This window comes from Rosa rugosa, chromosome 6 (genome assembly GCF_958449725.1).
Source record: "Rosa rugosa chromosome 6, drRosRugo1.1, whole genome shotgun sequence".
NCBI classification, from domain to species: domain Eukaryota; kingdom Viridiplantae; phylum Streptophyta; class Magnoliopsida; order Rosales; family Rosaceae; genus Rosa; species Rosa rugosa.
Window position 1 is genome coordinate 5,747,976 of NC_084825.1, and position 26,069 is coordinate 5,774,044.

Sequence of the window (26,069 nt, forward strand, 5' to 3'; positions counted from 1 at the left end):
AATTTTAGGGATTTGAAGAATTGCAGAACTCGAATCGTCTACCTCGACCGGGTAATCTTTCAGCCTTGATTCTCAGAAACTTCTCTTACTTAATTTCGAGTCATTGATATAGTATTTAGTTTTGGAATTATAAGTCGAATATGATATAATTATTTCTGCATTTGATTCTGAAACAAAACAATTCGATTCCAAGTTTTGGTTTGAGTGAAGATTTAAAGCTTTTTTGAGTGGAGATGATCAATGACTGTCTTCAAATTTTAGTTTGATGCTGTAACATAGCCAGTGACATAGGCTACTGACTGGGTATCATTTGATTTTGGAGGGGCTCTGTTTCCATTTTGGTGTGATTTGATACAGAGACATGGACAGTAACATAACAATTTATATGGAGATAATGACTGTGTGTCATGCTGTTTAGGCTTTAGGCTTTACTTGAATGGAAATTCTGCTAGTGCAAATACATATTTTATAGGCTCAGATAATGAAACTGGCCAGTGAGGTCACTGGCCAGGTCGCTAGACAAGTCAAAGGCCAAATAAGTCACTGGAAAAGGCCAACTCATTGGCAACGTGTGTTAAACTCCTGTCAATGATCATGTAACTGATCATGTAACTGGCCATGTAACTGGCCATGTAACTTACAATGCATGCAACTTATCATGTAACTGGTCATGTAACTGACGTTGTAACTTACAACATATGTAACTGGCCAAGTAACTGATCATGTAACTGACGTTGTCATTGAAATGAGCTGTAACTGACCATGTAACTGATCATGTAACTTACAATATATGTATCTGGCCAAGTAACTGACTACGTAACTGATTATGTAACTGCAAACTCAATGCTAACCTTCTTATTTTTTCAACAGAATTTAAACATCAGAAAATGGCAAGAACAAAAAGAAAAGAAAGGGAACCAAGCGATGATGACGAAGACTACCAAGAAGTGGAATCAGAAGATGAAGAACACGATCGAACGATACACAGAAAGAAGAATTCGAAGAAGAGCTTGAAGAAATCAAAAAAAAGGAGACAGGAAGAAATAGAAGAAGAAGAAGAAGAAGAACCATCACTGAAGCAGATTCTCAAGAAGAGCTTAAAATCAAAAAAAAAAAGACAGGAAGAAACAGAAGAAGAAGAAGAAAAAGTAGAACAATCACCAAACAAGGGTTCCTCTTTGGTGCTATTTCAAAAAACTGAAGCAGCACCAAAGAGGAAGAGAAATGTGAAACCAGGACATGTGCAGTACAGGTGCACATTAATAAGTTTCTTGAACACAATTAAAGATAACAAGAAGAATCTCAGTGCAAGAACATTAGATTTGCTCAGGCAGTCACCATTTGGAAATATTGTCGATGCATTCCATGGTGGCTACATAGAGGAGAAGTCAGCCAAGAAATCTGATGATTTCATTACACTCCTCCTGCAGGCCTACGACCATGAAACTGACCTCTTCTTCTTTGGAAAGAAGAAATTCAGGATCTCGACAAGAGATATTTCAAAGATCCTAGGAATGCCAGAAAAAGGTGACTTGGTCCCAAAGACTTCTGAGGGTGCATATCAGTCCGACTTTGTCCAGCAGTTTTTTTCAAACACAGCGAGAATTAACAAGAAAGCCGTGGAGAAAGCTCTGCAAGATGCGCTGAAAGACAATCCAACAACAGAGGATGGGATTGAGAAGAAGGACAAAAATGTGGCAAGATTAATCTTGCTGGACTTGTCCATCAAGTTTCTGTTCCCAAACGCAGGAGGAACAATTTCATGGGACTACGTCAAAGCCTGCGAAAATTTGGATAAGATCGGATCTTATGACTGGGCAAGGGAAGTTGGAAGCTTCTTAAAAAAGTCTATAAAGACTTTGAAAAAGAAAAAGGAGTCAAGCAGCCCATATGGTAATACGGGGGGCTGCGTTCTGATAATACTGGTAAGTTACTGTCAGACTGAGATGTAACTGGTCAAGTCACTAATCAAGACAAACTGCATGTCACTCGTCAAGTCACTATGACTAATTTTTTTTTGTTTTTTTGTGCAAGCAGTACTGGTTCTGTCAAAAGACTGGAAAAATCAACCCAATATCTGGAAGGGAGAACGAAGATCATGGGATGAGAAAATGGGACATCCAGAAGCTGATACAGAATTGGACAAGTTTTAACAGCTTGAAAAAACTAGAGGTATTTTCTTCTCTGTCAAAGTAGTTGTCACTGGCCAAGTAACTGGCCAAGTAACTATCTTGGTTAAAAGTCACCGATTAAGTCACTATCACACTGCATGTCAATGGCCAATTCACACTTCATGTCACTGGCCTTCATAACTGTTGTAAACATGTCATTGCTCATGTCACATAGCATGTCACTGATAGAAGCATTTTAATGTGATATTTTAATAGTTAATTCCTCACATTTTGCTTAGTTAATTCCTTAACGAATCGATTTTTAATTCAATTTTTATTTTTAGGTACATTGGAGTAGATGATGATGAAATAAGTGTTAGGTCCATAAAATGATGGAGAAAAATGGAAATGCACTAAAAAGGTCAACTTTACACATTTTCCTACTCCGGCTAGGAGAAACCAAGCCAAGCAAGGAAGAAGGAGCGACCACCTGACCAAATGAACTTCAAATGAGCTGAAACCTTCCAGATCCATTCTAGACATCCTAAGAAACATTTCTTATGAAGAGTGCAAGAGCCAAAAAGAAGTGGAAGGCCTTCAAACAGTCAGCCCAATTTTCTGCAGAAGCAAAACTGGAAAACTGGACCTGTAAGGAGTCCAGCAGAAATTCCGGCCCAAACACATGGAGATAAATTCTGAAAATTTTACAGAATGATCTACACTCATGATGGATCATTTCATATGAAGAAGTCACGGGCAAAATCTGAAGTCTTGGTGGAGAATTAATTGAAGGAAAAATGAGTAGAAAGTGACTCAAACCTAACAAATTCCATTAGTGTTTAAATATTCAAACCTAACAAATTCCATTAATGTTTAAATGCTCAAACCTAACATATCATCATTTGTTTAAATCCAAATAGTTTTGCTTGGTAGCCTATAAATAGAGGCTACAACAAAGAAGAAAAGACATTCCTTCATCCATTCCATTTTCTTTGTCTCTCCATTTCCTTTCCATTTTCCTTTCCATCCTCTAGTTTCAAGTTTAGTCATCTCCACGAGTTCAAGCAAGGCCAAAGAAGAAGAAGAGAAGCCGTGAGCACTTCCATCCATAGCCATCCTTGAAGCTTGCTTTCGAGTTTCAAGAATCCACAACGTGAATCATCCATCTCATCTTCATCCACGGTGTAATCCTATTCTCCTTTGTAACCTTTGCTTTGAATTTCGTTGGTTATGAACTAGTTGACATATATGTTTGAACAAAGTATTATTTCTGGAATTTTTATGATTAATTGAGAATTTTCAGATTCATATATTGTGATTCGAGAGTTGCTTATGTGGGTTTGTTTAATTAAATTTGCGTTATAGATAACTTTTGTATTTTAATCTTATGTGGTTGCAAACACTTAGGGTTTCGATATGAATGGTGCTAGGTTTAAGAACATGAAATCGACTTTTCGTTTTGTGTAAACTTGAATCAAAGTAGTAAAGGTTTTGTACAAAGATCGAATTTAATTAAAGAGAATTGCAATTAGGTGGACTTTTCCATACTAAGTTGTACACTTGAGTTGATAGCCTTTCTCTATGTGTAATGCGTTAAACATGACATGATTGACTAGCTTTCTAGGGTTTGATTGCATGTTTGATAGGATTAATCTAGGTGCTTTCGCTTAGGTTAATTAGCATTGAAAAGTAAAAAATGGGAATTCATTTGCTTTCGAATGTTTCACATGATCAACTCCTTTCTCATGACTTAGATGAACAATATTAGGGTTTGAATCAATTTTAATCATAAGTTTCGGTTTTGATCTTTGTTCCTTCATTCCATTCGTATTTTTATGTTTTTGCATTTTAATTGTTTTTGTTAACTTAGTTTCATTTTCGAAAAAACCAAAAACAAAATCCCCCCTTTTCGTGTAAAATGTTTATATTTTGTGAATACATTTGTGAATATTATACTTTGTTTTAATTTTAATTGTTTAATTGTTTGACAATGACAGGTGTACCCTCAATCCCCGGAATAGAACGATCCCTACTTATTCTATACTAACAACTACATTTTGCAGGGTTAAATTGCGCGCTTGCTTTTAGCGTATCAATTTTTGGCGCCGTTGCCGGGGAATTGAAAAATCACTTGTTTTTGTTTATAATTGTTGTATATAAACTGTTTGATACTTAGTTTAAATTAACTAGGTTGTTTTTTTTTATTGTTGAATACGAATTTAATTGTAGGTTGTAAATTAAAGAAGGAATAGGTGAAGTCGTGTTTATTAATATTGGCCTAAACCCCTTATTGGTACCTAGTTCAGGTCCCTTAAGGTTGAGGGCGGCCTTTATTAACATTCATTGAACTGTCTAACACACTTAGGACCTTTTACATCCTAGTAAGAATATCCTATGTGAGATGGTGTCTAGGAAGGGGACAACGTTCATGACGGGTTTTTGAATCCAGAAGTGCTTATAAATGGGCTTAGCTCATGCCAAAATGGATTTTTCCTCTCGTGTTCACCCTCCCCTACCTGGCCATTTCAGTAAGGTTGCCCAACGGATGTAGGAGGGACTTTGTGTCTAGACGACTATACTTGGGCCGCACGTCCACTTGATTTACCGCTTGGAATTAGATTTGATATCAATAATGTTTATAACAAAAGAAATACTTGTGCATACTCTTTACGTGTAAATTATTTTGTTGTTTCACACTTTATACTTGTAAAAATACTTTTTACGTTTTATACTCACTTGTGTACTTAACTTGTGTCTTATGTACAAAATACTTGTTAATTATACTTGTAGTTTGTAATTCATAGTTACTTGTTTATTTTTTTTGTATTTCTTTGTTAATATTAAGTTACTAACTTTATTTAATGTAGGTACCGTCTGGCTGCAAGACGTAAAATACAAGCGCTGCTTGGGAGGCAACCCAATTCAGAATATAATCAGATTTGCTTTCTCTTCCCCTTTTACTCCTCCATTTTCTTTTTGTTTTAGTAGTTATTTTCGTAAATTCCATCCCTATATGCTTACTTATTTCATTGCATGCTTTTAATTGATTACATTGAGGATAATGCAATATTTAAGTGTGGGGGAAGGGATTTATATTTTTGTCTTTCATTTTGAATCCTATAAATATTTTTGTCTTTCATTTTGTGTCCTAAATATTTTTGAGTCCTATATTTTTTAATAATAATAAAAAAAAAATTTAAAAAAAAAATAATAATAAAAAAAAAAAAAAATGCATTCATTCAGTCTTATTAATTTCAGCTATTTACAAAAAAAAAAAAAAAAAAAAAAATAATAATAATAATAATAATAATAATAATAATAATAATAATACTCTATACTAAGCCATGTCTGCATCTCTGTAGGAGTTGAGGCTGAGCTCAAGGGAAATGTGAGAGCCACCGCCATAACCGCTACCTCTCTCGGAAGTAGTCTTCATGATGCCCAAGATGTCCTCACCATGCATGGGGAACAATGGAAGGGACGTTTCAATCTCCTGGTGATCTCCTCCTCGTTGTTGCAGGGATGTTTGTCCTCCTGTTGTGCCAAAAGAGTTGTACTGGTATTAGTGTTGAAGTGTGAGGAAGAATATGAAACAAAATTTAAATCAAGAAATCCTTCATTACCAGTAGAATCAGTGGAACCAAAGTTGAGATTAATGGATCTACCATCATCAGTAGAACTAGTGGACCCAAAATTGATGTCAATGGATCCACCAGCTGGCCCAAAATTGATGTCGATGGATCCACCAGCACCAGTAGAACCAGCTGGCCCAAAATTGAGATCAATGGATCCACCAGTACCAGGAGAACTAGTTCCCATGGGCACTTGAGCAGCCTGATTGCACCTCTTCATCTGCTTCTCTCGAGCCCTGACATTCTGGAACCAAAAATAAATGTTCTTGCCCTCAACATGTCCATACTGGTTCAGCTGGAGACAGATCTCGTGAATATGCTCTGTAGTTGGGCGCTTAACTCCCTTGTCGTAGTAAAGATCCTTGAGGATCCTTATTTGATCTGGAGTAGGAACCCACCTGGCACGGCTTCGCCAGAAATCTGTGTTGGCACTACTCCCGGCTGCTTGGTTGTTTCCTCCATCCTCGATTTGTTGCTGGGTTTGTAGCTCCATCAGTTGCAGAGTTCGTGGTTCCATGGTGATGGGTTGAGGGGATGTGAAGATCGAAGAGTAAAGTTGTCAAGTGTTTGAAGGAGTTGTTGTTAAAGGGATTAAGGATGATGATGGTGTGTTGGAGATCTGAAAGTTCAGAGGAAAGATGAGATTGAATCAACTAGATGGGAGAGAAGATCAGAAGAGAAGGATTGAATCGAAGAAGAAATATTTTGAGTTTTGAAAGAAGAGGAAAAGCTGAAGAGTTGGGAGAGAGGGGCTGGAACTCAGGAGAGATTTTCGTTCCTTTGGAGTGAACAGTTGCGCCCTCAGAATGCACCTATTTATAGAGCGAGGTGAGCAGATCTCCACCGTTGGATGGACGATTCCTGTGATTCATTCTACGCGTTGGATTAAAGTCGCCCTGAAACCCGGAAAAGTTGTTGGCGCGTGGAGAGCGTGTAAGGGGACCGAGGGAATCTCGAGGCGCTGTGGCAGACAGCTGTAGCCGAAAGCAGATTTGACTGCCATAAATCACGGAAGGGATAAGCCGTGACACAAGTGGGCCGTACTTGGGCCTGTCTCGGATCAAGGCATCACTGTAGCTGTGGGTGGAGGCCTGATGGGCCGAGTTTCTGAAACAGTTTTGGATGAGTTGGGCCGGATTTCTGCAACAGTCTTGGATGTTTTGTGCCGAATTGTTGAAACAGTTGGTTTAAATAAAAGGATTGGTATGGATAATAACGTGAGCAGCCGTGCTCGAGTGGTTGAGTGTAAAGTTCGTGTACAAGAGGTCTGAGGTTCGAACCTCGCCTCTCGTTTATTTTTATTATGTTCGTTTATGACATAATAAGTATAAAATTTGTACACATTATATTAAGCACAGCTTGTGCTCCAGTGGTTGGGGACAAAGGTTTCGTGCAGCAGGTTAAGGTTTCGAACCTTGCCTCCCCCGTTTTTTTTTTTTATTTATGTCACTCCATCAGAACCCTCCTCCGAAGGCTGAAACCAGCAAGAAGGCTGCCACTCGCCCGCATACCGCTCCTCCAAAGGAGTAAATGGAGGTACAAGTCTAGGCTGAAAGACTTTAAACATTAAGCGCTGCATGGGAGGCAACCCATTTCAACCGTAGCTGTGGAGGAGCCATCAACGCAGATTTGCTCTCTTAAACTCTATCTCCTCTATTACTATTTTCTGATTGTATCTTTGTTATTTGCGTTTTTAGTTTTTGTTTTTAGGTTTTCTTGAGTTAATCATTCCATTCACATGATAATTGTTCATTGCATGCTCTAACTTGTTTAACATTGAGGACAATGTATGATTTAAGTGTGGGGGGAAGGATTAATGCTTGTAGTTAGTTTTTGTCATAAAAAGAAAACAAAATAAAAAATCAGAAAAATCAGAAAATTAAAAAAATTAAATTAAAAAAAAATCGTTAACTTTGTTTTAGGTTTTATATTCATGTTTTGGTTTTTGTTTATCTTTGTTCTTTAGTTTGTTTATTTTGTTTGTTTGTTGTTAGAGTCAAAATGAATTTTGGGTAAATATCTTCTTCATCGTAGGCGCATCCAATGGGATGTGATGTCTAAAGGTCTAGTTTGGATATGAGAAGTGCTGACAAAGGGTCTCGTCCCCTGTCAATCAAGTGAGCTGAGCTCCGCCAAAATCGTTCCTCTCTTCACCTGGTCATGTTCCAAAGGAGTTACCGAAAGGAGAAGAGAAATATCCCTAAGTCCAAAACGTTTTTTTTTTTTCTTGTATGTTGCGTCACTTTATGTGTTGTTCTTGTTTTTGTTTTGTTTTGAGTCTTAGGATGCCTTTCAACTGTCTGGGATGATTCTATATCTCTGAAATCATGACTAAAAGAGGATCACAACATTGAGATGATTTTAAACATGGTATTCTTTGGTTAATTGAGATATATGAAAAATGTGTGCCTTGTAGTGGATATGGATTGCATGACCTTGGTACAGAATATGAGCATGTTAAGATGAGTTGTGATTCATAAAGCCCATGTGAGATAATTGAACCATGTCCCTTTTTCTTGGAGTGAAATGAAAAATATATTCTTAATTTCTTGGCGATGTTTTGATGATCTCATTATTCTTTCATCTTGATTGACTGCTTGCCATAGATTAAGTTTAATGGACTAGAGAATGCTAGAATTCGCTTTTGTGCTTGTTGAGACGTGATATCAATACATGACCCTAATTCTGGAAGGGATAGAGGTTCTCTAGGAATTACCACCATTGCCAAATAAACTTGTGTCCCCAATTGTGCCCGTCGTGGGACCCCCCTAGTTAAGCCCCTTTGAGCCTACATTAAGCCTTTTCGTTCATCACCCTTAAAATCCTTAACCATGAAGCTTGGTATAGTTACAACTCTACCCTTTGTTCTAATAACTTAGTGGAGCTAACTTTTGAGACATATTACATGGGTTTGGTGTTAAAGATGAAGATTGAGAAGAGGTGAAAGTTCAAGTGTGGGGGTAGAATTGTCCATAAAGAAAAGATATGTGAAAGCCGTGAAAAATGAAAATAAAGAAAAAAAAAATATATACGGCTAAAAAGAAATAAAAAGAAAAGTATATGGACTTTAATACCCCATACTTAGTGATTTTGGAGTTTGCTTTGAATTGAAGGCCCACTACAGAAAAATTTGGCCTTTGTCCATTTCACTAGATTCAAGGGAAGTTTACATTGAAGATTGGGCCCAACATGAAGACATTTGGCCCTCTTATATTACCACTATGGGGAAGTGACGTTTTTGCAATGCCTTGGTGGAATATTTCGAAATCTCTACATTCATATGAGCTCTACTAGGTTTTTAGGACACTTTGATAAATCCTTACCTTTCGTTTCTTTAAACCTTGAGCCTGAGCCCCATTACAACCCTTGAGAGAGGACCTTCTTGATCCTTAAGATGGGACAGCCCTTGATGTGGAGATGAGTTACAAGAGTTGAACCTATGGCAGTCCATTCGTGCAAGTAGTTGATATCCTTCATGAGATCTTTAAAAGAAAAATTATGTGCTTTCGTTTCTATACATATGTGATCTACTTTGTTTATCTTTCACATGTACTTGAGTGAATAAGCTTTTAAGCATTGCCATGATCTGAGAGAAGAAAGAGGGATATACTTGTGAGATTTGAATCATACTTGTCTGAAGCATGCTAAGCTTAAACCCATCACCATTGTTACAACCAAGTCCTACTTGTGTATGTGTGGATTACATGTTTTAATTAACTCTCGAATGCCTAAACATTAATTCTTGGTTGAGTGCTAATCTTGGTGTGGTGAAAGTAAGAGATTGCTGAGACAAAAAGTTGAAGGGCAATAGAGTCATTGTATTTGTAGAGTCTTTAAATTTTCGTTGAGTCTTAGTTGTGTCTGTGTTTTGATTTTGCTAAGGGACTAGCAAAAGCTAAGTGTGGGGGAATTTGATAGAAGCATTTTAATGTGATATTTTAATAGTTAATTCCTCACATTTTGCTTAGTTAATTCCTTAACGAATCGATTTTTAATTCAATTTTTATTTTTAGGTACATTGGAGTAGATGATGATGAAATAAGTGTTAGGTCCATAAAATGATGGAGAAAAATGGAAATGCACTAAAAAGGTCAACTTTACACATTTTCCTACTCCGGCTAGGAGAAACCAAGCCAAGCAAGGAAGAAGGAGCGACCACCTGACCAAATGAACTTCAAATGAGCTGAAACCTTCCAGATCCATTCTAGACATCCTAAGAAACATTTCTTATGAAGAGTGCAAGAGCCAAAAAGAAGTGGAAGGCCTTCAAACAGTCAGCCCAATTTTCTGCAGAAGCAAAACTGGAAAACTGGACCTGTAAGGAGTCCAGCAGAAATTCCGGCCCAAACACATGGAGATAAATTCTGAAAATTTTACAGAATGATCTACACTCATGATGGATCATTTCATATGAAGAAGTCACGGGCAAAATCTGAAGTCTTGGTGGAGAATTAATTGAAGGAAAAATGAGTAGAAAGTGACTCAAACCTAACAAATTCCATTAGTGTTTAAATATTCAAACCTAACAAATTCCATTAATGTTTAAATGCTCAAACCTAACATATCATCATTTGTTTAAATCCAAATAGTTTTGCTTGGTAGCCTATAAATAGAGGCTACAACAAAGAAGAAAAGACATTCCTTCATCCATTCCATTTTCTTTGTCTCTCCATTTCCTTTCCATTTTCCTTTCCATCCTCTAGTTTCAAGTTTAGTCATCTCCACGAGTTCAAGCAAGGCCAAAGAAGAAGAAGAGAAGCCGTGAGCACTTCCATCCATAGCCATCCTTGAAGCTTGCTTTCGAGTTTCAAGAATCCACAACGTGAATCATCCATCTCATCTTCATCCACGGTGTAATCCTATTCTCCTTTGTAACCTTTGCTTTGAATTTCGTTGGTTATGAACTAGTTGACATATATGTTTGAACAAAGTATTATTTCTGGAATTTTTATGATTAATTGAGAATTTTCAGATTCATATATTGTGATTCGAGAGTTGCTTATGTGGGTTTGTTTAATTAAATTTGCGTTATAGATAACTTTTGTATTTTAATCTTATGTGGTTGCAAACACTTAGGGTTTCGATATGAATGGTGCTAGGTTTAAGAACATGAAATCGACTTTTCGTTTTGTGTAAACTTGAATCAAAGTAGTAAAGGTTTTGTACAAAGATCGAATTTAATTAAAGAGAATTGCAATTAGGTGGACTTTTCCATACTAAGTTGTACACTTGAGTTGATAGCCTTTCTCTATGTGTAATGCGTTAAACATGACATGATTGACTAGCTTTCTAGGGTTTGATTGCATGTTTGATAGGATTAATCTAGGTGCTTTCGCTTAGGTTAATTAGCATTGAAAAGTAAAAAATGGGAATTCATTTGCTTTCGAATGTTTCACATGATCAACTCCTTTCTCATGACTTAGATGAACAATATTAGGGTTTGAATCAATTTTAATCATAAGTTTCGGTTTTGATCTTTGTTCCTTCATTCCATTCGTATTTTTATGTTTTTGCATTTTAATTGTTTTTGTTAACTTAGTTTCATTTTCGAAAAAACCAAAAACAAAATCCCCCCTTTTCGTGTAAAATGTTTATATTTTGTGAATACATTTGTGAATATTATACTTTGTTTTAATTTTAATTGTTTAATTGTTTGACAATGACAGGTGTACCCTCAATCCCCGGAATAGAACGATCCCTACTTATTCTATACTAACAACTACATTTTGCAGGGTTAAATTGCGCGCTTGCTTTTAGCGTATCAGTCACTGATATATTGAATATGTTTCTTTCAGAAAATCTTTGAAAACCTAAAGGAGGATAGAGAGGAATCAGAATCCGAGGAAGAGGAGAATAGATCAGATGAAGCAAATACAGTTCCGGAAAGAGAGGAAAAAGGAACTGATGATCAGAATTGTGAAAACAATGAAGATAACCTACAAGTTGAGGTGGCTGAACAGGAAACAACTTCAGAAAAAAACAAGTGGGAGAAAGAGCTTCAGAAAAAGGAGGAGGAGATAAGATATATCACTGTGGAGAAAGATAATTTGAAGACAAAACTGAACGAAAAGGAACAGGAACTGAGGAAAATCACGGAGGAAATGATGAATCTGGAGGAACGAAATGCTACACTTGTGACCGACAATTTCTGCCTTGCATCATCGGTGAAGGAGTTAGAGATAAAATTGAAGGAATTGGAGCAAATGTTGAGCCAAAAGACTCACACCTCAACAGCAGCTCAGCAGCACAGCTCCCCACCACCTACCTCTGCAGAAGAAAAAAATGAATCAAATGGAGCTGCATCTAAGGCTGCTGAAAACGCAGAAAATAAAGATCAATCGACTGTTGAGGAAGCTCAGTCCCATGGCATCTGCACAGTCGAAGAATGTGCAGCAGCAGCAGCAGCTCAATCTCCACCTCACTGCACAGTGCAAGAAGAAACTCAATCGACAACTCCATCGCAAAAGGACTCACTGTTCCAGAGCCCCACAGTCTGCATGCTCACAGTCGAAGAAATGGAAAAACAAGCTGACATGTTTCAGATAGTAAAAAGTCCTGTAGCTGCGCGTGGCCTTCCACTTTGTACGTTGAGCCCAGAGAAAGAGGAGAAGACACCAGAGGAGAACAAAACAGGAGAGTTAACAATGCGCCTTACAGAGCAACATTCTGGTGAAACTGTATCATCAATGGGTCTCTACTCTTACGTTGTGAGATTAAAGAATAGGAGAAGAATACAGAAAAAGGACAACATTTACTGGTGGGGGGATGTGAAAGCAAAACGAAAGAAGAAAGCAAAGGAGATTGAACAGAGATTGAAAGAGGCTGAAAAGAAAGAAAAAGAAGAAAAAGAAAATGAGATGAAGGCCTCACTGCCAGATGCTGAACGTAAAAGGCTAGAACAGATGGTAGCACAACAGAAGTTGGACGATGTACCAGAGGATGTTCGGGAAGCAATAAGACAGATGGACGCTGCAGAAAATGCACAAATCAATAAAGAGCAAGAAGAGAAGCAGCTACCTCCTGAGGTCGTAGACTGGGAGGAGAGCAAAGTATACAAATTTATGGACCAGGACACCAAGAGGAGAGTCCAGAAATACTGGCAAAATGCACCATCAGGGTAATACTTTAATTAAGTCAAAATTCTATTTTAAACTTATTGTCACTGGCCAAGTAACTGTTTATGTAACTATCAAAGTAACTGGCCAAGACGAAAGTTCTATTTTAAACTTATTGTCACTGGCCAAGTCACTGTCCATGTAACTGACAAAGTAACTGGCCAAGTAAATCGCTGGCCAAGTCACTGTCCATGTAACTGTGGAAGTCACTGGCCAGGCCAAGTCATTGGACATGTGATTGTTAAATAAACGACATCACTATCTATGTTACTTACACTATTCATTCTTTGCAGAGTATACTTCTGGGATGGAAGACAGTATGGAGCACAAGTTTCAAGACAGGATTTAAAAGACATGATCATGGACGAACCGATAGCAAGCAATTGCATCGAATGTTATGGAATTCTCTTGACTGATCAGCTGTTGGAGAAAGAATCACAAGGATTGGATGTCCCAACTTTTATGAATCCCTTGTGCTGGGTAAGTAGTGGAACGATTATCAATCTACAATCAAAGCAAATGATTCTTAATTGATAATAACTTGTCTTCTTTTTTTCTTACAAACAGAATTCTGCAGAAAATTTGACGGTGTATTATGTACATCTGTACCTATGCGAACCACTGTTCCAGAATCTGGCAAGATCCAACTATATATTGTTCCCAATCTCACATGAATCAGGATTTCATCATACACTGCTCATTTTTGACAAGGAATTAAAGAACTGGTACCACTGTGATTCAAAAAGACCGAAAAAATCATCAACTGGAAAATCCTTTAAAAATGTACAAAAAATGGTATGGAACACTTTCGTCATACTAATTTCATATATTTAATTTAAGCAGAAAGCATATTATTGATTATGTTGCGATGTTGGAAATGCAGGTTGACATGGTAGAACTTTGGATGACAGCAGTAAAAGAACAAGCCGATGACATGCTGGAACAGGGATGCAGAATGAAATTTGATGAAAAGAACAGTTCAGAAGAAGAACTGAAAATGATGGAAGTTCCATTGACTGAAACCGAGAGAGAAAGCATAAAGTGGATCAAGAATAACTATAAAACAAAAATGGCAGTGACAGAACTCAAAGACAGCCCTCAGCAAGGAGAAGATTCGTAAGTACACAGCTCTTTAAAAATGTCAATATAATCATTATAAAGTTCAAATTCATTTACTTCAATTTTTATATGATGAACAGATTGGATTGCGGACTTTTTGTAATGTACACAATGGAGACGTACAATTTCGAAAAAAGGGAGAGTTCCAAAGAAGCTCACAAAGGATGATATTTTGAAGTTTAGAGCTCATGTTGTAAAGTCATTTGCAGAAAGTAGGCACAGCTGGAACTCAACACATGAAGAATCGTAGAAATTTGTTTAGGGAATAGGATAGGTTATATAGTTTTTTCGAATTGATTCATCATATATATCCATTCATTTGTTCAATCGGAATTTCAATTTTTTAATATTTTCTTGCAGATATTGCTTCAGTATATAAAAGTTTGTTTGATATGATCTTCTGAAACGAATTCATGTACTTAGGTACCTTTTAAAGTAAGTAACTGGCTAAGTTACAGAGACACTGAATGTCACTGGAAATGGCAACCTGTATGTCATAGACCAAGTCACTGGTCAAGTCACTGTACGTCTCAAGTAACTGGCAAAGTCACTGACAACGTAACTGCCCAAGTAACTAGCCTAGACACTAAACGAGTCAATCAATAAGTCTACAGATCTTATAGCAAGACACTGAACAAGTAATCAGCCATGATTTGGCAAAAATAATTGTAAAAGGTAATGTCATGAGCCAATACATAAAGCAAGTAACTGTAAAAAAATTCATGTCCTTATGTACCCTATAAAGTAACTGGCCAAGTCACTGGCAAAGTAACTGTAAAAAAATTCATGTCCTTATGCACCCTATAAAGTAACTGGCCAAGTCACTGGCAAAGTAACTGACAAAGTCACTCACTAGCAAAAGACAAGACATTACCAAACTGATCTTTTTATTTTTAAATGCAGCGTGCCGCTGCACCGCAACTGCAGCGTTCCGCTGCACAACAACAAACAAAGTTTAAGTTTCAATTAAAAATCTGTAAAAGCTAATGTCATGAACCAATACATAAAGCAAGTAACTGTAAAAAAAATTCATGTCCTTATGCACCCTATAAAGTAACTGGCCAAGTCACTGGCCAAGTAACTTTAAAAACTAATGTCATGAGCCAATAAATAGAACAAGTACAAGTACCTGTAAAAATTAAAGTCACTGCTTATGTCACTTTCTATGTTTGAAATTACCTATCTAACCATTCAACTACAAGTAAACTGCCAGTGGCAGTTATCTAACCCGAGCGCGACTATTTCTCTTGGTTCATTTTCACAATTTCAAAACTCAGAGAAACTTTATACGATTTTTGCCCTAAACTCAGAGAAACTGCTCAAAGATTTTCTCTCCGGCTAAAACAGCGGACAACGACTGCTTTCCTCCACCGTAAACGGTGGGTAAGCAAGAGTGATTCACCGACTAAACCCCAAATTCTAGGGTTCTACAAATTTACCGAAAATTTACCGGTAACTTCCTCCTCCTTCTTTCATATAATTTCGATTTCAATAGCTTGCGTTTTGTTTGAATTAGAAAAGACATATTTCAATTACATGTGGAGTCTCATCAGAAAATGAATTTGCATGCGACATTTGTTTGAATTACATGTGGAATCTGATGAGAAAATTGTGAGACTTGTTTAAATTACATGCGGAATCTAATGAGAGAAAATGATGATTTCTGTTTGAATTACATGTGGGATGATGCGAGAAAATTTCAGCATTTTGTCATTGTTCAATGTCTTTGTCACTGCCCATGTCGCTGCACTGGTCACTGGCTATGGTCATGTAACTGGTCATGTAACTGGTCATGTCACTATCATAAACATGTGCATAAATATGTCACTGGTTAAGTAACTGTCAAAAATAACTATTGAATTCTAATTTTCTTAACTGTTTACAGGATTTTTTTAAAAAAGTTCGAGGAATGGACCAACTAAAAAGAAAACAAAGTAAGGAATCTGGAGAAGAACAATCTGAAGGACAAAGTCCAGAAGAAACAATTGCAGAAAAGTTGAAAGTGATAAAATGGAAGAAACTGAAAGAGAGAAAAAAGCGAAAGCAGAAAACTGAAGATGAAGAAGAATCAAGTGAAGATGAGGAAGGAACAACTGGAGATGAAGAAGAATCTGATGAAGAACAAGTCCGGCGTAACAAGACGAAGAAGGATAAAAAGAAGAAAACTGGAAAGCAGAAAAGAAGAAAACCGGAAGGAACTGAAGATGAAGAACAATCTAATGAAGAACAAGTCCGCAGTAAGAAGAAGAATGAGATTAAAAAGGAGAAAAGAAGAAAAAGGGAAGAAAATGAAGATGAAGAAGAAGTTCGTGCAAAGAAGAAGAAGAAAATGGATAAAAGGAAGACCAAAAAAGAGAGTACAAAGAAGAAGGAAGAAACTGACGAGGAAGAAGATACAAAGGATGATGAAGAGGAAAAAGTCCCAGGGAAAAGGAAAAGATATGTAAAAGAGGGTTATGTGCAGTATCGCTGCACAATGCTTGCTTTTCTGAAAACAATTGCAGAAAACAAAAATAACCTGACTGAAGGTACTTTAGAGCTGCTGCAGAAAACACCCTTTGCAACGCTGATAGATGCATTCCATGGAGGTTCAATTAAAGAAAAGGATGCAAAGAAATCAGATGATTTAATCACACTTCTGCTACAAGCATACAACAGTGACACAGACCTTTTTGTGTTTGGGAACAGGAAATTCAGAATGTCAACAAGTGATATATCTATGATTTTAGGAGTGCCGGCATCCGGGTTATCAGTACCAAAGACCAAAGAAGGGGCATACAAATCTGAGTTCGTGACTAAATACTTTGACAAAAAGCAGAGGATCAACAAGGCGGCTGCAGAGGAAGCTTTGAAGAAGGCATTGGCAGAAACTCCAGAAACAGGGGATGAAAAAACGAAACGGGACAGAAATGTTGCCGTATTAGTACTCTTGAACCTTTTCATCAAACTCCTGTTCCCAAACTCTGGAGGAACAATATCTTGGGACTATATAAGAGTATGTGAAGAGGTGGAAAGTCTGGGAAAATATAGCTGGGCAAAGGAAGTTGGCGACTTCCTTAAAAAATCAATTAAACGAAAGGCAAAAGAATCCCAAAACATGGCAGGCTGCGTGATATTGGTGATGGTAAATTCCCGTAACTTGTTAAAAATTTGTTTATGCATCATTTTGCTGTCGTATGCTGTTGTAAGTACAAAAACTAGATCAGTGTCATGTCACTGTTAAGGTCACTGGACAGGTAACTGGCTAGGTCACTGTTAATGTTACTGTCAAGTTTTTGTCACTGACAATGTCACTGTTGTATTTGCATATGTCATTGGTTATGTTTGTGATATTCATATGGGTAAGCAGCTGTTTGAAAAATAACTAACTAGTTTTCTATTTTTATTTTTTATTTTCCAAACAGTATTGGTTTTGCCACAAGACAGGAGTAGTGCCGCCAATCTCTGGAAGAGAAACCGAAAAACACGGAATAAGAAAGTGGCAATTAAAGACCCTGATAGAAAAAAAAGGGGATTTCAACACCATGGGAAAGTTGAAGGTATGTTAATTTGATGTAGATAAACTAGGTCAATGGTCTTGTCACTGGGTCTTGTCACTTGCTCAGTGACCTGGTCTTGGTCAGGTCACTGACCAAGTCATTGACTATGTCACTGGTCATGTTATTGTTATATTTTCATGTCACAGTGCATGTATCTTTGCATGTCTATGATTGTGTTGTTGTTTTTTTTCTGTCACTGCTTATGTCACTGACAACTTTTGTAATTTTGTTTCAGAAAATCTTTGATAAAGTTAAAGAAGATGCAGAGGAAGAAGATTCTGAGTCTAATACAGACACAGAAAGTAAAGAAAAAGAGAATGATGGGCAAGAAGATATTGTTGAAAATAGAACCAGTGGAAACATTAAGGATGAGAAGATGGAGACAGAGATAGGGAAGACCAATGAAGAGAAGAACGAATTACAGAGAAAGCTGGAGGGAAAGGAAGAAGAGCTAAGTGCTTTGAAAAAAGAAGTTGAGGAGAAGGACAAGGAAATTGGCAGAATAAAAGAAGAGAATGAGGATGTGTTATTGGAAAATGAGGTGCTGAAAATTGAGAAAGCCTCACTAATTAATAGAGTGAAGCACTTGGAGGGCATAGTGCTGGCACTAACTGAGAAGTTTGAGTCGCCAATAGCACGTCCAGGTGATGACAACGACTCAACTCCTCCTCCCCCACCACCTAGTTTCCCTCCGCCAAAACCAAAGGCCCCTCAGGACAAGCCAACTGACAGCAAGCACTCCAAAAACACAAAATCTCAAGGTGGTAGTCAGGGAACTCAATCACAACCTGCCTGCTCCACAGCAAGCGCATCTGAGATGGCATCTGCAGCACCTCACTCAACCGACCAAGGACATCAGTCACCACTTCAATGCCTTGCCCAAGCAGCTGCACAGATTGATTCACCAACCTCTCCTGAGGTTAAATTGAGAATGACGGAAGATGCTTGCACACCGAACACTGCTTGGGTTAATGCATTGTTTGTGTTTCCACCTCCGGGCGTGTTTCAAACTCCACCTCCAAGAAAAGTCAGTTTGGAAGATATGCAAGCAGAGCCAAACCAGTATCAGATCATTATATCACCAGAGGTTCAGCCTGTTTTTGACGTCGAACCAGTCAATTACATTCCTCCTACAGAACAGATGACAAGAGCTGAGTTCATCAAGCCAATTTTAGAGGAGATATCAGGGCAGGACTCAGAATCTATTGGCCTCTATTGTTATGTGGTTAGGACGAAGAGAAAGGAGAGAGTACAAAAAACACATCATATTTTCTGGTGGGACGAGGTGAAAGAGCAAAGGCAGAGGGCGAAAATGACCAGAATCACAGCACAGGAAAAGAAAAAAGGACAGACAGCTGAACAGAAGCCACATGAGGAAGTGATACATGATTTGACGATTAATGTGGATGACGAGGAACAAACAGAAAAAAACGAAATTGAAGTGATAGATTGGCAAAAACGACAACTGTACAACCTACTTGACAGCCCAACTAAAAGCAAACTAGAGAAGTACTGGAACAAGGCAGAACAAAGGTAATGTTTCATGTTACAGCTCACAAGATAGTGACTTAACTTGCCATGTAGCTGTCTGAGTCACTGGACAAGTCACTGTCCAGATCATGGCAATTGCCATGTAGCTGGCCTAGTCACTGGTCAAGTCACTGTCCAAATCATGGCAATTGCCATGTAGCTGGCCAAGTCACTGTCCAGATCATGGCAATTGCCATGTAGCTGGCCTAGTCACTGTCCAGATCATGGCAATTGCCATGTAGCTGGCTAAGTCACTGATCAACTCACTGTCCAGATCATGGCAATTGCCATGTAGCTGGCCAAGTCACTGTCCAGATCATTGGCAAGTGAAAAGAAACTGGCTAAGTCACAGGACTAACAACGTTCTATGTTATGCAGCGTATTATTCTGGGAGGGAAAAGAGCCTGGAAGCGAAATCACAAGGGCAGATGTCAAAATGTTCATAAGCGATCAATCAATAGCAAACAACTGGATTGATTGCTATGGGGAAATGTTGAAGGATGAACTGCAAAACGAAAGTTCACAAAGTTTGGGAAGATCTGCTTTTATGCATAGCATGTGTTGGGTAAGTATGACGAGCACTTTCTCATAAACATTGAATCCTTATCTCTCATTCTTTGTTTATTTATAACTCGTTCTATGTATTTCTTTCTTTCTTTTTCTAAATAGTATTCGACAATACATTTAACTGTGAGAAACCTCCATCAATACTTGTGTGAGCCGCTGTTCCAAAACATGGGAAAATGCAGCATGATTTTCTTCCCAATTACCCATAATGAAGAATTTCACCACACGCTCTTGGTCTTTGACAAGGACATACCGCAATGGCTGCATTTTGATTCAATGAAACCAAGAAGAGCAGGAATAGGGGAGTGCTTTAAAAGTATAAAAAAATTGGTAAGAAACTTCTTACTGACCATGTAACTTACCATGTAACTATCACTCACTAATCTGTTAAAAACTACAGGTTGAAATGGTCGAGCTGTGGATGAGAGCAGTGAAAGATCAAGCAGATGATATGCTGCAGCAAGGCTGCCGAATGAAATTTGACAAGAGTCAAAGCACTCACACAAAATTAAAGATGGTTGAAAGTATTTTGAGCGATGACGAAATAAGAACAATAAGCTGGATAAAGGAAAATTATGATGGTGGAAGGATCCCTTTGAACCATGCCAGAATCTGCCCCCAACAAGACCAAGGATCGTAAGTCTATATTCAAAAATTTAAAATGATAACTTTACTGTTACTAAGTTTGGTCAAAATCATTAACTTGAAATTTTTAATTGTCAACAGATTAGATTGCGGACCTTTTGTAATGTATTACATGGACAGAATGGCAAAAGAGGAGAAGCTGCCAAACAAAGTCACCAAAGCTCAGATGATGAAGTTCAAAGCTCAAATATTCAAAAAATTTGCAGAACATAAGCAGAGCTGGAACTCAGCAAATTAAGATTTTTAGAAATTTGTTTGTTTAGTTCAGAATTTCAGAAATTTGTTTGTTTAGTTCAGCAAATATACTTGTATGGATCTTTTTATTCAAGTTTAATGCATCTTCTGAATTCATAGGGCAAGTCACTGACTATGTAAATATGAAGAACGCATATAATTGAAAGTGTCATTGTTAAATTCACTACTGCCCATTATGTAACTGCTTAAGTCACTGGCCAAGTAAAAAGAAAACTGAATGTCAGTGGCCAAGTCACTAGGCAAGTTACTGTAAAACTCAAGTAACTGACCAAGTCACTGATAATGTAGCTGACCATGTAACTTACAATATATGTAACTGACCATGTAACTGAACATGTAACTAAACATGTAGCTGAATATGTAACTGGACAAAAAACATTAAAACTATAAGTCACTAGAGAAGTCACAGCCAAACTGATATTCCTATTTCAGTTTGCAGCGTGCCGCTGCACCGCAACGGCAGCGTTCCGCTGCCAATTAATAAACCAAAGTTGTTGTAGCTACTTCATTTTTTAATTTTCATTAATATTTGCAGCGTGCCGCTGCACCGCAACGGCAGCGTTCCGCTGCCAATGACCAAATCTATATGCAGTAATCCAACTACAAGTCATAGAACAAGTCACCGACAAGATAACTAAAAACTAATGTCAATGGACAAATCAATTAGTTTACAAATGGTTATGTCACTGTACATGTAACTATTAAAACCTGTAGACACAAAGAATACTGAAGGATTTATAAAAGAAGAAAGCAGAAAAACTGTCTCATAGTCAAAAAAAAAAAATTCCAATGAGTTATAAGCACCTTACAAGCACTTCTTATCATTTATTGAAAAAAATGAAAAATCAAAACAAATATTCAAACTGTATTGGAGTCACTTGCTATGTCACTTGCCATGTCACTGTTAAAGGCATGTAGGCAGAATTGAACCTATATCGGAGCTGTACAACTCTTTCTGTTGTGACCATCACATTTTCCACACCTACCACACTTGATCACCCTGGTTTTCTCGCTCCTTTTTCTGAACCTCTTCTTTCTAGGCCTTCCCGGTGGTCTTCTAGTCAAAGGCGGCTGCAAGATCACAGCATCTCTACCAAAATCATGCACTTGCTTCGAAATAGAGGGAAGAGGATTAATTGGGAAAGAATAAGTTTCTCGATATTTATCCACCTTGTACAGCTCATTGACATACAAATACGGGGAAGAACCATGTTGTTGGATCACTACAAGTGCATGGGAACATGGGAAGCCATACAGCTGCCATTCTCCACACGAACAAAACCGACTTTCCAAATTTACCATGCTATTGTACTTCTGGCAGTGAACTTCATACACATAGGTATCAGACCTGCTCACTCTCCAATGCCTTCCGACTTCCAAATTGTCCTTCAGCTTCTTTTCAATCACTGGGCACAACTCAGAAAACCATTCATGAGCATCCTGCTTCCGAGCAGCAATTGAAGCCATGGACTTCACTCTAATGCCATCATTAATATCAAGAATAGGAAGACTCTTCAAAGGCAACACCCAATTATTGAAAGACTCAGCCAAGTTATTTGTCATTTCACCAAATCTTTCACCATTAAAGTAAGCCATACACCAGTTCTCCTTGGGAAGATCCTCCAGAAATTGAGCAACTATGTCCCCGCCTTCACTCCTCAAGATTTCCATGTTGAACTCATACATCTCCGGTGTGCGAGAATAAGCACAACACATAAACAAGTAAGGAATCCGATCCTTGAGGTAAGATCCAGCTGGAAATTTGTCAGAAAGGTTAGACATCAGGTGTCTAAAACAAAACCCATGTGGATTATTAGGAAACACTCTAGGGAAAGCACTAACAAGCCCAACATGACGATCAGAAATGAATGTCACCCTCCTCATAGGGTGTTTTGCAAACTCTTCAGCCAAAACCTCAAGAAAAAAACTCCAATTACTCTCATTTTCAGAATCCACAATAGCATAAGCAACTGGATACAAGCCTGAACAGAAAAACAAAATGATGTCACTGTCATGTAACTGTTAATGTCACTGACCATGTCGCTGACATAACTGCATATTACTTGACAGTGACATGGCCAGAGACATGTCATTCAAATCACAGAACATTTAGGTCATTGGACATGTAACTGTCAATGAACATGTAAGTGACCATGTCAGTAGCTATGTAACTAACCATGTCACTTACATTACAAAAAAAAAAAACAAGACATGGCAGCAAATAGAAAACAAGAAAAATAAAAAACTACAAGTAATGAAGGAGATTCAACCTTGATTGGCATCCTTTGCCGATGCAGCAATAATCTGCCCCTTGTACTTGTTGGTGATGAATGTAGCATCAATGAAAAGAATAGGTCTACAAGATTGAAAACCCTTCATCCATGCACCATAGCTCACAAACATACGCTGAAACCTGTGTGTTTCTCGATGAAACTCAACCACTATCCTAGAGTCGGGGTTTGACTTCATAACAGACTCACTGAACCAAAGTAGCTGAGCATAAGACTCAGCTTCATCACCATGTAGGGCTGTTTTTGCCAACTCCGTACCATACCAAACTGTACGATAAGCAACATCCAAACCATAATCACTCTTGATCTCATCAGCTATATCAATTGGCTTTTTGTTTGGATTGGCACGAATCTTATCAAGCACAATAGACTTGACAACCTTGGATCCCATCATCTTACTCTTCTGCAAACGAATCACACCATGACAAGTGTGAACATTAACCAACCTTTTAATCATAAAGAAACCATTAGCCCTACATAAATAAGCCTTCACCAGCCAATTGCAGCCTTGAGAATGTTTCTTAGAACACTGAGCAATAACACGAACCTTGTCATTTCTAACAAACTCATATGAAAAGCCAATTTCTATAGCATACTTACGCAGCTTATCCCTAAACTCAACAACCCGACCCTCAAACTTTTGGCCTTCAGAATGAATATAACTCTCCCAACCTTTCGTCATATAACTCTTCGGTGCCTCTGCCCTATAACACCCCAAATAATCATTCTCCTCAAGCATGGTACTAGAATCCTCACACACTGTGTTACTCACCACACTTTCACTAATAGAAGGCAAATCAGTCACAAACACTTCAACAAAATCAGAATTGTAACGAACCAAATTCCTAAAAATCATTCTCATATCAACTTCACTCTCTAGAAAACATGAAGTAGAATCCGGAGGAATAATGTACCTCAACATGAAATTGCCTTGAATCAAATCAGGAAAACGAGAGCGTATGGAATTGCATAGGTCAACAAACGACCAATTATGCAACAATGGAACTGTCGCTGCTTCACCAGAATAAATAAACTTGACAACATAGCTAGTATCCATAACAACTGCACAAGAATAAAACAAATCACTATCCATGTCACTACTAAGGAAATCAACAGAATCAACACAAACAAGTCACTGCCAAAGTAACTGTTAATGCCTGAACAGAAGAACAACCTCATACTCGCAAAATAAATGATAATTCCTGAACAAAACAGCAGTATTAAAAATGTAACTGGCCATGTCACTGATAAAAAAATCACAGTATAGAACAAATATAGTACAGCAATAGCACAAAACATCATCAACAATTCAACATAGCACTGAGTCCGACGAAGGAGAAGAAAACAGTAATCCAAAACGAACAATTCAACAATTTAACACAAACAACAAAAATACACTGCAAAATCCAAAACGAACAAATTCACAGAGAGATGGCTTACCGATCAAATCAGAGAAAACCAGAGAGAGGAAGAAATAGAGAGACTGTAACTAAGCACTGAGTCAACGAAGAAGAAGAACACAATAACGTGATCAAGACGAACACCGACGAAGCCAGAGATCCAGAAAAAGAGAAAAGAGCTGAGGAAGCTCCAAAACCACTTTCAGATCGTCGCAGAGGCACAAAGAGAAATCGGAAGCTTCCGACGGAGAGAGCGGCGAAGAAAAAATCTCGGAAAGAGATCTCCGATCAAATCGAATCAGAAGCTTTCTGATCAAAGGAGAGAGAAAATTTGAGCTCCCCGATTTTGAAATGGAAGGTTATAAAGGTTTCTTACCTTAGGGGCAGAATCGGAATGATAAAAATTAAAAACTGACCTTTTTTAACATGACCTCATTATTCATAAGGACTAAACTAATATTAATAACAATTTACAATGGACCTTCTTATCAAGTGGAAAACTAGGTGACCTTATTATCATTTCACTATCTAAAGTGACCTTTTCCATCATTTCCCTTTAATTTTAATTCTTGTATTTATTTGTTTTAATTAATAGAAAATTACAACTCAATAGGAGTAATTAGGGTTCTTCAAAATTTGGTGAAGCTTTTGAGGGCTTGTAGAGATTGGAAAAATATAGTTTTAATGAATTTTCCACTTTGATGACAGGAAACACTTGAAAATTATTAAAAAATGAAAGTTATTCCTTTACCTTACTTATGGATTAGGAAAATAAAATTTCAATGAATTTTTCATTTTGATGTCAGTAAACACTTGAAAATTGTTGGGAAAATTAATAAGAAATTTATAATTTTTGAGTAAAAAAGAGAGAAAAAATAAATTCGTTGAGTGGGAAAAAAATTCACTTTCATCCACTTTTTCCCCTACTCCCCGACACTTGTGCAGTTGTGCTTATCAAACACAGAAAAGGAAAGGGTTTCCTTTCCTGAACTCAGGCAGGTAAATTTAAGTTGGCTTTTTTTTTTTTTTTAATCCCCAATTTGTAGGCTTTTCTTTTATACCCATTAAAACAAGGATTAAATAATTGTTACTCCTCAAACTTTTCCCTGAAAAACAGTTTAGTCCCTCGCCTTTCAAATTAAACTGGATAGTCCTTATTCTTTCTAATTCTCATACAACAGGTCCAAAACATGTCTAAAATGACTATTCTACCCCCAAGACCTTTTTTTTATTTTTGTCTCTCTTTTTCTAATTTCTCTTTGTCTTTTTTTCTTCTCTTTTTTATTTTTATTTTTTTTCTGGTTCTCTCTCTCTCTCTCTCTCTAAGCTCGTATCTCTCACAATGAAATAATTAAAAAAAACAAAAAAAGAGGATATCTTCGTGCCAAACCCCTCCAGTTCCATCTTCTTCTTCTTCCGACCCATCAAAACCCAAACTCAAGCCAATTGTTATCAAATTCAAACACAAAACCCTAGCTTGCACATCAGAGTCGAAGAGCATTCACTTTCACTATCCCCTTCAATCCTTACCTCTCAAAAATGGCCGCCGTCGCCGCCATCCGTCCTTTGGTCTCAGTCCAATTTTTTGAAGGAGACATGGCCTTCAATTAAGCCCAAACCGTGGCCTTACCCGAGTCTTGAAGGCCTCGATCTGACCCGACATCGTCACCTCGCCGGGCATCGAAATCGACGGCGGAAGGTGGGAGCGATTTCCAGTTCATTCTTTTGCTGAGAGCAGATGCCGGAAAGGCGTAACGGGCGGCTGCAATGGAAGCGGTGTGATTTCCGTGGTCGTTAGTGTCTCTGACTCTCTGGGAGATCGAAACTCCACCGCCCATTTCCGCAGCCTCTTTGTCGACTCCGAC

The 26,069-nt window shown here is 37.8% G+C and overlaps 3 protein-coding genes across 4 annotated transcripts in view; 2 read left to right on the forward strand and 1 right to left on the reverse strand.

Annotated features, from left to right (window-relative positions):
- Window positions 1–11,686: 11,686 nt before the first annotated feature.
- LOC133716118 (uncharacterized) lies at window positions 11,687–14,145 on the forward strand. The gene is made up of 5 exons (XM_062142853.1): window positions 11,687–12,860; window positions 13,152–13,338; window positions 13,426–13,653; window positions 13,742–13,974; window positions 14,058–14,145. Exons 1-5 carry the CDS (start codon window positions 11,845–11,847, stop codon window positions 14,143–14,145), a joined length of 1,752 nt encoding a protein of 583 aa, XP_061998837.1. The 5' UTR covers window positions 11,687–11,844.
- A 1,250-nt stretch (window positions 14,146–15,395) lies between these two features.
- Window positions 15,396–19,927, forward strand: LOC133716119 (uncharacterized). Its single transcript, XM_062142854.1, has 7 exons — window positions 15,396–15,429; window positions 15,863–17,101; window positions 17,382–17,516; window positions 17,752–19,049; window positions 19,425–19,611; window positions 19,716–19,847; window positions 19,904–19,927. The coding sequence occupies exons 2-7, from the start codon at window positions 15,887–15,889 to the stop codon at window positions 19,925–19,927; spliced, it is 2,991 nt and encodes a 996-aa protein (XP_061998838.1). The 5' UTR covers window positions 15,396–15,429; window positions 15,863–15,886.
- Window positions 19,928–21,316: 1,389 nt separating this feature from the next.
- The window catches only part of LOC133715936 (uncharacterized), a 41,941-nt gene continuing 37,188 nt past the window's right edge, over window positions 21,317–26,069 (reverse strand). The window contains exons 1-3 of one of the 2 annotated variants that reach the window (XM_062142638.1): window positions 24,245–24,498; window positions 22,784–23,866; window positions 21,317–22,495 (exon numbers count right to left, since the gene is read on the reverse strand). In XM_062142638.1, the coding sequence (XP_061998622.1) occupies window positions 21,444–22,495; window positions 22,784–23,861 (2,130 nt within the window). In that variant the 5' untranslated portion in view covers window positions 23,862–23,866; window positions 24,245–24,498 and the 3' untranslated portion in view covers window positions 21,317–21,443. Of the gene's footprint in view, window positions 22,496–22,783; window positions 23,867–24,244; window positions 24,499–26,069 lie in introns of those variants that run through there. The other variant, XM_062142639.1, reaches the window with a different exon arrangement.

What these genes read in the sequence shown, in the direction of transcription:
- LOC133716118 (XM_062142853.1), top strand. Translation starts at nt 11,845, where the DNA reads ATGATGAATCTGGAGGAACGAAATGCTACACTTGTGACCGACAATTTC. An exon ending in TTAAAAATGTACAAAAAATG is followed by an intron (nt 13,654 to 13,741) that starts GTATGGAACACT and finishes TTGGAAATGCAG; the next exon opens with GTTGACATGGTAGAACTTTG. An exon ending in CCTCAGCAAGGAGAAGATTC is followed by an intron (nt 13,975 to 14,057) that starts GTAAGTACACAG and finishes TATGATGAACAG; the next exon opens with ATTGGATTGCGGACTTTTTG.
- LOC133716119 (XM_062142854.1), top strand. Translation starts at nt 15,887, where the DNA reads ATGGACCAACTAAAAAGAAAACAAAGTAAGGAATCTGGAGAAGAACAA. An exon ending in ACACCATGGGAAAGTTGAAG is followed by an intron (nt 17,517 to 17,751) that starts GTATGTTAATTT and finishes ATTTTGTTTCAG; the next exon opens with AAAATCTTTGATAAAGTTAA. An exon ending in AATTTCACCACACGCTCTTG is followed by an intron (nt 19,848 to 19,903) that starts GTCTTTGACAAG and finishes GAAACCAAGAAG; the next exon opens with AGCAGGAATAGGGGAGTGCT.